This window comes from Nomascus leucogenys, chromosome 4 (genome assembly GCF_006542625.1).
Source record: "Nomascus leucogenys isolate Asia chromosome 4, Asia_NLE_v1, whole genome shotgun sequence".
NCBI lineage: Eukaryota > Metazoa > Chordata > Mammalia > Primates > Hylobatidae > Nomascus > Nomascus leucogenys.
In genome coordinates this window covers 118,002,500-118,015,765 of record NC_044384.1, presented here as the reverse complement: position 1 = coordinate 118,015,765, position 13,266 = coordinate 118,002,500, and the positions used below count along the sequence as shown (strand labels likewise).

The window sequence follows — 13,266 nt, the reverse complement described above, 5'->3', positions numbered from 1 at the left end:
AAAGTTGTGACTCAGAACCATTAATTATACTGAAAAATAACACAGGGAATAATTTTAACATTTCAATGCTAACTGCTTGGGTTGATCATTAGATACAGATCATCAAAATAAGAAGTATAACTGCCTGAGAATGGCTTTTTATAAATAAATTGTCACATATGGAAGACACAACTTTATATACTTCAGATCCTAGAAGACAACCACTTTTTCTTCACTTGGTTATAGCCTCGACCATCCACACAGAAAATATTATGCTCATGGTAAGTGCTAAATGACTCCTGAACAAACATATAAACACATAAAGATCATTTGCTATTGAATTTCCAATTAATTTTTTACTTAATTAAGAAAATGCCTTCCTGTCAACACAGCAACCAGTGATCCTTTTCAAACAGAAGTTAAAACCATTTCAATTCTCTGAACCCTTCCATCAGCTCACTTTCAACCAAAGCCCTTACGAAATCCTACAAAGCCCTATGCAACCTGCTCTTCAACCCCTCTTCTCGTCACCCTCATTCCCCCTGCTCCAACTACCCCGGCCTCCTGGTTCTACTCTTCTACTGGATATCCTAATGGCTCATTTCATTCAAATGTCATCTTTTCAGTGACAACATGACACTGGAGTCCTCCCACCCACACTCCCAATTTCCCTACCCTAGCTCTATACACAGCTCTTACCACTTTCCAACAATATACACGACTGACTTAGTTTGTATCTGCCACAAGCACGTAACTCCAACTATGTGTTTCTTCAATGACTGTTGCCAGCATCTAGCACAAAGGAGCTCAAATATTTGCTGAATCAATGAACTGATTGCTGTTTTAATAATCAACCAATTAGTATTAAGATTGAAAACTAGGTCTCCAGACAAGATTATAATTTCTACTATGTTGAAAGTCCTAAAACCTTGATGGTTTTTGTAATCCCATAAATGGAAACAGACTTTTGAGTACTAAAGACAGAATGTTAAACGGAACTAAAAGTAGGGTGTTTCTTTCTTTCTTTATTTTTTTAAGACAGGGTCTGGCTCTGTCTCCCAGGCTGGAGTGCAGTGGCATGATCATGGCTCACTACAGCCTCAACCTCCCACCTCAACCTCCCAAGTAGCTAGTATTACAGGCATGTACCACCATGCCTGGCTAATTTTTGTATTTTTAGTAGAGTGGGGTTTCCCCATGTTGGCTAGGCTGATTTTGAACTCCTGGCCTCAAGTGATCCACCCACCTCGGCCTCCTAAAGTGCTGGGATTACAGGCATGAGCCACTGCGCCAGGCCCAAATGATGCATTTTAGAAGGCAAAACTGAAAGATGTACATTTTGGTAAATTTTAGTGTACCTTAGCACCGAAAATCAGGATGCTAAAAAAGACTTGAAAATCACAACAAGCTTGATCAAATGAAGTATAAAAATCTACTAGGACACCTAAAAATCCAGCAATGTAAGCTGCCTTCAGGGAGGACAAATGAATGACTGCAAGACCTAGTGTGAGGCAGAGACTGCATTATACACCCTCTCACAGCCTTTGAATATAATCATATGAATGTACTAATTTTCAAAAACAGTGAAAATTTGAATTTTTCTTAAGGACAGGACAGATAAAACATATATGGAAGCTAAATGAGAATTCTAAAGAGACATGAAAGAAACTAAATAGAAAAAACAACATAGAGAACTGTTTAGTAATGGCAGGATAAGTAATTTAAATGAACCTATACCCCATCCACCCTCACTGAGAATAGGGGGAAAAAAGTTGTCAAAGAACCCATATATTCTTAAAAGTACTGAAGAACTAACAAGATAAGGAAACAGGCCGAAATCTGAAAAAGTGCAATAACTCCAAGCAAGCCTAGAACTGAAAGTGGCTTTTACCTACCCAACCTGAGGAAAGAACTGCAAAGCTATACTGTAGTTTTAGTGGCCTTGTGGGTGTAGGATACAGCCATCCACATTAAACTGGAATGAGAACAACTAGATGCTCAGGGTAAGGGTGAAGAGAAAGTACCGGTTAGCTTCTCCAGCGTGGTCCGAGGAACCACTGACAGGTAGGGCTCCCAGGGGTCTGACAAGCAAGTGAAAAAGATTTAAGCATCAGATTATTCCAAGTAATTTTGAAATGCCAGTACCCCAAAATAACCAGGCATAAAAGGACAAACAAGACTCTAGAAGCAAAAACCAACAGCAAAAGCAACAGACGACATATATCCAGTTCCAGATTTTGTCTGTTGGTATTCAGATCTTTTCTGCCTCTACTGCAGAAGGTTAGAAGCCTGAAAACTACATATAGAAGAATTCTTGCTAGACAGTCTTGTCAGGTTCTCCAAAGGCAAACACTGGTAGGAAATTAAAGAGCGGGAAAGGGAAAAGCCAGATGCAACAACAGGCAACCACATGGAACGCAGCTGCGGAAAATTTCAGGGGATCAGCAGCCATGCCTCCAGCAACAAGCCCAAGAACAACCAGGTAACATGGCCTCCTCCTCCAACCCTTCCAGCTCCTTTGCAATCAAGTACTTCACTAAATCCCTCTCTGCTTGAGACATCTCACTGATTTCTATTTTCCTGACTGGGCACAGACCACCAGAGATTTCAGATGCTGGAATTATCAGATCCAAATTATAAAATCATGCTTACTCTGTTTAAAGAAATAAAAGAAAAGCCTGAAAGTATCTGCAAGGAACAGGAAATTTTAAAGGACAGTAAAACTGAAAAAGAGCAAATAGAACTTCTAGAACTGGAAAATAAAACTGTCCAAATTAAGAACTCGGGTTTAATAGCAGCTCAGACAGAAGTGAAGACTGAATTAGGAGACTGGAATACTGGAATATAGGTAAAAAGAAGTTATCCAGAAAGCAGCACAGAGAGGGAAACGATGGAAAATGAAGAAGTTAAGAAGGGACCAAGTGAGAAGATTTTGCATTAAATTGAAGTCTCAGCAAAGAATGGAATAGAGGCAAAAACTGAAGACAGGAAGGCTGAGCAAATTCTAGAACTGGTGAAATACACCAATTCATGGATTCAAGAAGCCCAAATGACCAAACCAGAATAAATAAGAAATACACACCTAAATACACCATAGAAAAACTCACAAGCCAGTACAGTATATGAAAGTTCCGCCGGGTGCAGTGGCTCACACCTGTAATCCCAGCACTTTGGGAAACTGAGGCGGGCGGATCATGATGTCAGGTGTTCAAGACCAGCCTATCCAGTATGGTGAAACCCTGTCTCTACTAAAAAATACAAAAAAATTATCTGGGCATGGTGGCGCACATCTGTAGTCCCAGCTACTGAGGAGGCCAAAGTAGGAGAATCGCTTGAATCTGGAAGGCAGAGGATGCAGTGAGCCGAGATCTGCCACTTCACTCCAGCCTGGGCAACAGAGTGAGACTCCGTCTCAAAGAAAAAAAAACGAAAAAAGACAGCTCCATTTTCCCAGTAAATAACTAAGGGAATCAGTTGAAAATAGGCATGGCGAGGATGAGTTGTGAGGTTGAGGAGGTGTCATTAAGCTTTCTAGAAGAGTAGGGGAGGAAATGGATGAGAACGTTATGGTATAAACTACAGAGCAGCAGGAAAGACATACTTGACAGCCAAGGTCATGAACCAACCACTACTAACAAAATCTGAATACTCTCATGTCCATTAAATGAATTACATGTATAGTCAAACATTTACTCATCCAAAGAAAGTTAAAATTGGCTGGGTGCAGTGACTCACACCTGTAATCTCAACACTTTGGGAGGCCGAGACAGGCAGACTGCTTGAGCCCAGAGACCAGCCTGGGTAACATGGTGAAACACCGTCTCTACAAAAAATAGCAAAAAAATTAGCCGGGCATGGTGGCGCATACTCATAATCTCAGCTACTAGGGAGGCAGAGGTGGGAGAATCACCTGAGCCTAGGAAGTCGAGGCTGCAGTGAGTCATGATTGCACCACTGCACTTCAGCCTGGGTAACAGAGTGTGACCCTCTTCCGGCTAAGTTCTCTGTTTTGGCAAAGTTTTTTAATTTTAAAAAATTTTTTGGTTAAAACACAATGGTTTGTAATTGTTATTCTAAATAAATTTTTTAATGTTTTCAAATTTCTTGATAATTTCATTATGAAGTTACTACAACATATACAGCATCCTATTTATATTTAGATAGATTGAGACAAAGTAGTAACTAAACAAATACAAGCAACTGTGGTCCTACTCTACTCAAAATCACTGCTAAAAATAAGAGATCCTTTCAAGGCTAAATAGCATTCACAAGTGTATCTTATCTTTGCATTCCCCACCCACACCAAAAAATTACATGTTTCTACAACAGTTTTAACCACTACACATCAGAAGTGTCAAAATCATAAAAGAAGGAAAAACTAAAAATTGTTACAGGACACAAAAACTAAATGCAATACAGAATCCTGGATTGGAATCTGAAAGGACAAAAGGGAGAAAACTGTGAATTCCAAATAAATTTTGTAATTTAGATAACAGTATTGCACCAAGTCTAATTTCCTGATTTTGACAATGGTACTCTGGTTGTATAAGTAGGAGAAGCTGGGTGAAGGGTACATGTGAACTCTCTATACTACTTTTGTAACTTGAAAATCTTCAAAATGAAAAGTTTTAAGTTAAAAGTTCAACTATGAATACATGAATGAGTAAAAACTAGTTTTGTCATAGTTCATATCAAGGCAACAATTTCACAATGTCCGAAAAACTCAGAGTTAATTTTTTTTTTTTTTTTTTTTTTTTTTTTTTGAGACAGAGTCTCACTCTGTCGCCCAGGCTGGAATGCAGTGGCACGATCTCAGCTCACTGCAACCTCCGCCTCCCGGGATCAAACGATTCTCCTGCCTCAGCCTCCTGAGTAGCTGGGATTACAGGCACATGCCACCATGCCCGGCTGATTTTTGTATTCTTAGTAGAGATGTGGTTTCACCATGTTGGCCAGGCTGGTCACGAACTCCTGACCTCAAGTGATCCGCCAACCTCAGTCTCCCAAAATGCCGGGATTACAGGTGTGAGCCACCCCGCACCCAGCCTTTTTTTAAAAAAAAAAGACTACCATAGGCTGGTCGCCGTGGGAGTCCGAGGCGGGCAGATCACGAGGTCAGGAGCTCGAGACCAGCCTGACCAACACGGTGAAACCCCGCCTCTACTAAAAATACAAAAATCAGCTGGGCGTGTTGGCATGCACCTGTAATCCCAGCTACTCAGGAGGCTGAGGCAGGAGAATCGCTTGAACCCAGGAGGCGGAGGTTGCGGTGAGCTGAGATAGCGCCACTGCACTCCAGCATGGGCGACAGAACGAGACTCCACGTCTCAAAAAAAAAAGACTCTACCACCAAAGGCTGACAATTTCATATTCATCTATTAGATCTGTCCCAAAACAAGCAAAGTAAATAATACAGAGCCTCCTTTAAATTCAGTCATGAAGCTGGGCACCATGTGGCACACCTGTGGGTCCAGCTACTTGGGAGTTTGTGGCAGGAGAATCCCTTGAGCCCAGGAATTAGAGCCTGTAGTGTGAAGTGATCAAGTCTGCAAATAGCCACTGCACTCCAGCCTGGGCAACAAAGCAAGACCCTGTCTCTAAAAATAATAATAATAATAATAATAATAATAATATCAGTCAGCCGGGCGCGGTGGCTCAAGCCTGTAATCCCAGCACTTTGGGAGGCTGAGGCGGGCGGATCACGAGGTCAGGAGATCGAGACCATCCTGGCTAACACGGTGAAACCCCGTCTCTACTAAAAACACAAACAATTAGCCGGGCGTGTTGGCGGGCGCCTGTATTCCCAGCTACTCGGGAGGCTGAGGCAGGAGAATGGCGTGAACCCAGGAGGTGGAGGTTGCGGTGAGCCGAGATCGCGCCACTGCACTCCAGCCTGGGGGACAGAGAGAGACTCCGTCTCAAAAAAAAAAAAAAAAAAATAATAATAATAATAATATCAGTCATAGAACCTACAGCTAAGAAGAAAAAAAAAAGTATCAGATGGTATTTCCAGCCAAAGCAAATGTTTAATGTGTACTGGCAAACCAACAAATGCCACTATGATGAAACATCAAGTTTAGGAGACCATATCAATAAACCACCAAGTTTCAAACAGTCCTAATTGAAGGATATAAACTGTACTATATCTTACAGGGGCGGGGGAACCCTAATTTTAAAAACTGAACACAATAAAAATCTATAGACAATGGAATTACATAAATTAGCTGAGACAGTTCTTAGACTACATAAAAATAATCTCTTGAAAGGAAGGTTTCAATAGTCAGCAAATCCTTTTTTTTTTGGAGAAAGAGTCTTGCTCTGTCACCCCAGCCTGGAGCGCAGTGGAGCAATCCTGGCTCACTGTAACCTCCGCCTCCCAGGCTCAGGCAATTCTCCTGCCTCAGCCTCCCAGTAGCTGGGATTACACGCATGCACTACCATACCCGGCTAATTTTGTATTTTTAGTAGAGATGGGGTTTCACCGTGATGGCCAGCCTGGTCTCAAACTCCTGACCTCAGGTGATCCACCTGCCTCAGCCTCCCAAAGTGCTGGGATTATAAGCGTGAGCCACTGCATCCAGTGACTCTATCTTTTAGAGCAGGTGTTGACAAGCTATGGCCTAAGAGCTAAATCCAACCAGCCTGTTTTTACGTAATTATGGGGTAAGAATGGTTTCACTTTTTTTTTTTTTTTTTTTTTTTTTTTTTGAGATGGAGTCTCTCTCTGTCACCAGGCTGGAACACAGTAGCACGATCTCAGCTCACTGCAACCTCCACCTCCCGGGTTCAAGCGATTCTCCTGCCTCAGCCTCCCGAGTAGCTGGGACTACAGGTATGCACCACCACGCCCAGCTAATTTTTGTATTTTTTAGTAGAGATGGGGTTTCACCATGTTGGCTAGGATGGTCTCGATCTCTTGACCTCGTGATCCACCTACCTTGGCCCCCCAAAGTGCTAGGATTATAGGCGTGAGCCACCGCACCCGATCTGGTTTTACATTTTTTAAAGAGTTGTAAAAAACAAAATGTGACAGAATCCATACATCCCACAAAGCCTAAAATATTTACTACCTAGCCCTTTACAGAAAAGGTTTGCCAACCTTAGCTTTACAGTAATAAATTTTAAAATTTGGACACTATAATCATAAATCAATAAATTTTTTAAATGAGTTAATTTATTAAATCATTTCCTGTACTGCAGCCAAGATTAAATCCAGGAAAAAGTTGTTAAACCTTGAAATTAGAAGTTTTATAGAAATTGCTTCATGAAAAGATTCTAGGGGAAAAAAACAGAATTACTGCCAATTCTGGGAGTATTCTGAAGAACCCATAATAAAATTTTGAAATTTCACTAATCCTAAAATTGTTCTACACAGATGTTCCCTGACATATAATAAAGTCCCAATCAACCCATTGTCAGTTGAAAATATCATAAATCGGATAAATTTATCAGCCTGGCCAACATAGCAAGACCCTATCTCTACTAAAAATAAAATTTTTAAAGTTAGCCAGGCATGGTGGCACTGCCTGTAGTTCCAGCTACTCTGTGGCTCAGGTGAGAAGACTGCATAAGCCCAGGAAAGTCAAGGCTGCAGTGAGGCATGATTGTACCACTGTACTCCAGTGTAGGTGACAGAGCAAGACCTAGTCTCAAACAAATATTTCATGCACCTAACCTACTGAACATCATAGCTTACCTCGCTTACCTTAAACATGCTCAGATCAGTTAGATTAGCCTACAGTCGGGGAAAACCACTTGGCAACACAGTATACTGACTGGGAACTATGGCTCACTGCCACTACCCAACATCACAAGAGAGCATCATACTATGTATCACTAGCCTGGGAAAGACCAAAATTCAAAATACAACATACAGTGTCTACTGAAGGTGTTTCTACTGAATGCATATGGCTTATACAACAAAAATTTTAAGTCAAACCATCTAAGTTGCAGATCATCTGTACTTCCAAGATATATATCACCTACTCAGGGATATTCTATTTTAGCATGAGACCAAAAGAAAATCATCAATTATTAATAGCTACATAATAAACTCTACCCTTACTAATCCTTTACTAACTTAATACTCATCTAAGTTGAAATTCTGTTACCTTACAGGGTCTATAACACTAATTTTTTTAAACTTTTTAAAAAGTGACAGATAATAGTGTGCATTACCACGTACAACATGATGTTTTGACATATATACACTGTCCAGTGTTTAAATTCAACCAATTAACAAACGTATTACCTCAGTTATCACTGTGGTGAGAACATTAACATCCACCCTTTGCATTTTTCAAGAATACATTGTATCATTAACTATAGTAACCTTGTTGTACAATAGATTCTTAAATAAACATTTTATCTTTCAATCAATATAGGAAATCTGTCATTAACTCAAAGCAGTTTTGATTTAGCAAATTATTTGTAAACTATGGATGTACCTCCCATTTCAAAATATATAATGTATATCTTTTGTTTCGAGATTTATACCACAGCGAAGTTTAACAAACAGGGCTCAGACAATACCTTTTTTAAAGTAATAATTTAATATCAAAATTTTTATAAGAGTAAGCTACACAAGCCATTACTTCCTATAACCTTCAAAAATATTTCAATATTGAGCCCCCAAATCCTAAAAATTAACTTGGCTACAGATGATAAATTTCATACAGTGAGATGGAAAGAAAATTACCAGGTGGTCCAAAAGACCCTCTTTGAGTTTTAATGAGTATTATTTTTTAAAGTCATTTGGTTATCTACTCCATACTTCACAAAACAAGAATGACCCAGATTTCAAGTTACCATGGGTTTCAGTCTTCACTCTGTGTGGGGGAAAAATCAGCCTTCATCTGTTTAAGCCAATCACTTTAACATCTATGACCCTCAGATAATGCATTTACAGTATAAGAAAAGGAGTGGTCTAGACTCTAAAAGGTTTCTAAGGTCTCTACCCATCTCTAAAATCCTGTTACTGTAACCAAGATTTTTAAAAACATTTATGACCTGCCTCATTTCAAATAGAATCTGCTGCAGTTCACATCTCACATCCAAATATAATACCAAAAAAACCTAAACAAAAACAACAACAAAAAAGTATAATACAACAGCACACACAGAACACATGAGAACCAGAGCCAAAAGAAAAAAAGAGAAGCAAAGGTAATGTTAGTAATTAGCCCCAATATATTCCCAATATTACCAGCCTACATTATTTTACACAAACATATTTTTCCCACTTTTTTAAGAGAAGGGGGGGGAACGAAAGAGAAGGGGGTCTCATTCTTGCCCAGGCTGGAGTGCAGTGGCTATTAACAGGTGCAATCATAGCACACACTATGCCCCTGAACCTCTGGGCTCAAGCAATCTCCCACGTAGCTAGGTCTATAAGAATACCAAACACCACACCTGGCTATTTTTAAGTCAGACCACTGAGAGAAGCCATTTCTTCCTTTCAAACTATCCTCCCAAAAGATGAGGAAACCATTCCCTAACAGAAGTCTTAAGAAATACCTCTTGTTTTAAGCCATCCAAAAAGCAAATACAGTAAGCATGTTTCATTTTGAAAGAAAAATGGAAAGCTGCCTACAAAATCAACTTGTATCAAGAAGTCATTTTTCCAGTAATTTCTTCAAGTTTACTTCTTGAACTTTGAAAGATAAGCTTTCCTTCCCACTGGATGCCAGAGGAAGTGACTGAATGCTCAAGCTGGAGAATGAGTGAGCCATTCATGGGCACCCCAACCCTCTCAGGGCTCCAGGGCCAGGCATGGAAAGCACAACTGCAGTCCAGGGAGGTCTGCAGCAGCTAACGCCTTCTTCAGATTTTCTCCTTATCGAGTCAATTTTGGAATTTCCTTGGTTTGAGAATTTCAAACAAAGGGCCTTGAATTTGCAAGAGGCAAGCACTCTCATCTCTTAGTTTTTGAGGACTCAAATATGAAAAAAATAAGCTTCTTAAAAATGGCAATTACCTTCAAATTTCTTTGAATTTAGATTAAACGACACAACCAAAAAAGCATTCAAGGGAAAATTATCCCTGTAAAGAGTACTGTAGTTTACATAGAATTACAAATATCTCACATATTACTTTAAAAATACATGGTCAGGGAAAGGTTTAAAATCATCAAGATTGTACTTCCTTTTCATGGAAATAAACCACACACAGAAGTTATTATTACATTAGTAAGTTGGCTGAATCACTAAATCAAAGTACAGGTCAAATAAAACCCTAGAAAAAAGTAAAAGCTCAAAATAGCTATCAATAAGTAAACTTTTCAGCAGCAAACTTTCATTTTACCATAAAAGAGAAGCAACTGAGGAGAGACACATACTGAACTTGCTTCACGTGCCTCCTTTGCCTTGACTGTAAGCCTCGTGTTTCCAGTAGAGCTAAGGAGCAGAATGGCACTAGAGGAGTGCGTTTTCACTAGAGAAGCACTGCCTCTAATACTCCCCTCTGGGGTGACTCCATGACTTTCAGTAGCTCAATTTCCTCAACAACTGAAACAGCTGTTTTAGAAAATAAGCCAACTCATCTACAGGCCTTAAGTTATACAACTGCAGAGAGAAGAGGTGCCAAGTTCAGGAAGCCCAGCAAAGACCAAATGAGAGCCAGACGCTGGGGAACTCCAGGTTTAATATGCTTTCCACCACTCACTTCCACACTCCAAGAAATGTCTCCAAACTTTCTGAGAGTTCTTTACGGCTCAGAATTTCTCTTGAAGATTTAAAGACCCAATTACTTCAAGGAGTAGCCACCAAGATTCCAGGCCAGCTTTGACCCAGAAGTCCTCCTCTAGAGCTGCAGTAAGATGTACGAATGCTACTGGGAAACTGTAGAGCACTTCCAAGACACCAGACATTTTCTAAAGAACAGAAAGCTACACTTAATTCACATGATTGAAAAGCTGCCAAACCACTGATTTTTAGACTTTATTAGTCAAGTCAACGCTATGGTAAACTATATTTCAATAAAGCCACTAAAAAAATACAGAGTTTCCAAACTCCTAACAGTTAAAAAGGATAAAGGGCAGAGACTAAGCTCAGATCTGTTTCAATCTCTCCATATTAAAATGAATGACTGCTGGTACCGACAGCAGAGACTAAACAATTGTTTGTGGTGCAATCACTGCATCTTAAAACCCTCAAGAGGAAACAGCCTGAGAGAGTAGTCTCCAAAATGAGAAACTTCACTTTGAGACAATCAAAAAAACAACGAAGTCACAGTGCTACTCCCACCGCTGCTCTTTCAATTATAATTTACTAACATCAAGTGATTAAAATCTGCAGCCAGAAAAGACCATAATGTAGGACAATAGAGTAGGAACTCATCCCAAAACGCTGGACAGTATTCTCCCAATGTAAGTGCCGCCTTTTCGTACAGTGTATTCTAGCTCCAATGGGACTTGTAAATCACTTGTAAGGAAAGGAAATCCCTTCCCCCACCAACCTAAGCCATCCTAATAGCTGGGCGTGTTGTACAGCAAATATGAAGCACTCAGGAGCGGTCCGAGGCCGAAGCTTGCGGGGCCATCCTCCCCCACCCGGGCCTTTGGGGTTCCATGGCCCCCGACCGCCACGCGGCAGAACTCCGGCCCCGCAGCCCAGGAGGCCCGCGCACCTCTGGGAGCAGCCGCATCTGGCAGAGACTCAGGGCTGCGCAGGCCTTCCCCAAGGAGACAGAGGCTTCTCCCCGCTCGAGGAGCCCAGTACCTCATGCTGTAAGCGCCGGCGCCCAGCTCCTGCCCGATGCCCGAGAGGCTGGCGTCGAAGTCGTGCACCAGCCCGGACTCGATCACCTCGTCCATCTTGAGCACCCAGGCCATCTTCCGGCCTCGCCGTCGCCCCGCACAGCGCGGCCTCCGCGTCCAGGGCGAAGGGGCCGGAGCTCCGCTGGCGCGTCCTGGGGGAGGGCGCGGGTGAAGCCTCCGGGGGGGCGGCGAGTGGTCACCAGCAGCGGCCGGGACGAGAGCTGCGGGGGCCCCACTGGCAGGGCACGGCGAGCCCAGCAAGCAATTGCAGCGGGAGCGGCCGGGCCGCCGGCAGCGCCACCCTCCCGCGGACACCGGCCCTGCGCCTCATGCCGGCGCCGCCGCCCAGCCCCCGCGCCGCTAGCGCTGCAGCCGCCGCCGACCGCCCCGCCCGGGGCCCCCCGGTCGCATCCTCCTCCGGGACCGCTCGGAGGCTGGACCTCAGGCTGCTCCGAGGACCACACGGGGGCAAGCCCTCCGCCCGCCCGTCACCCGCTCCCCAGCCTTGACTCCTCGCCCCCGGCCCGCCCAGGCTGTAGCGCCACACCGCCCCGGCCAACCCCGCCAACGCCGCTCCGCCGGCCCGGACGCTAGCTTCAACGCGGCTCCGACTTAGGTTCACGCGCCGCTTCCGCCTCCCCCGGCCCCGCCCCGACCCGACCCCGCCCCGGCGTTCGCCCCACGCCCCGGCCCTCCCCGTACAGCCCCGCGCTTAGGGCCACTCCCCGCGCCTCGCGGCCCAGGAACTGTCCAGAGGGTGCAATGCGGCCCCGCCCACGCGGCTGTTCCCAGCCGGGGTGGCCTCGCTGCCTCCCCGCACAGCAGCCCAGGAAGAGGCGGTGCCAAAAGGGCTGCCAGTTTCCGCCCCTTCACGCGAGCGAGATGATTGACAGGCCAACTGAGCAATACCTGCAAGGGCTTGGACGAAGCTCCCGTGAGTCTCTGTGTCCCCCGACTAAGCAACCAATCAAAATGTTCTTCGCCTCGGGCGGGCTCGAAGACGGAATTTGTTGCCAAAAGAAAGAGTTCATTGGACTGCATGGTAGAAAGCGACCCAAAACACCACTTCCGGAGGTGATTTGCTCCTCTGTGGTATTTCCCGGTCTTGTCTGCTTTTTGCCCTCTCTACCGGGGGAGAGAGCGGTTCGCACCCCATCTGGTGACAGAAAAGCCAGTTGTGCAGAAAACCTTGATTGGCGTGAGAATAAGCCAATCAACGCTCCTGAGAAAGAGCTCTGGAAAGACTTCCCCTATTGGTTGCATTGCCGTGAGCCGCTTGGCTATCCTGAGTTGAACTAGCTGTTGGTCATGCTAACGGCAGGCAGTCTCCTGACCTTGGACCGAACCATTAGGACGTGCCACAGTAACAGCTACGCTGCTCAGAAGGCCCGAAGGGTCTTCCTCAGCGACCTAGCTTGGGCACGCGCTATTAGGGCCAAAAGACAGAAATCCTTTTACTGAAAGAGATGAAATAGAAAGCAGGAGCCAGAGGCTGACTTACAGAGCCAGTGTACGGATCAGAGTTCCTTAGG

At 43.6% G+C, this 13,266-nt stretch overlaps 1 protein-coding gene across 5 annotated transcripts in view; it reads right to left on the bottom strand.

The window, feature by feature from the left end:
• Positions 1-12,367, bottom strand: part of UBP1 (upstream binding protein 1) — a 52,625-nt gene extending 40,258 nt beyond the window's left edge. For 3 of the 5 annotated variants that reach the window (XR_004029794.1, XR_004029795.1, XR_004029796.1), the window contains exon 1: positions 11,697-12,261. Coding sequence is in view for 2 of the 5 variants with exons in the window: in XM_003256831.4 (XP_003256879.1) it covers positions 11,697-11,809 (113 nt within the window). In the remaining 3 variants the exon portion in view is untranslated. Of the gene's footprint in view, positions 1-11,696 lie in introns of all 5 variants that reach the window. The other 2 variants (XM_003256831.4, XM_003256830.3) reach the window with 2 other exon arrangements.
• Between the last annotated feature and the right edge of the window lie 899 nt (positions 12,368-13,266).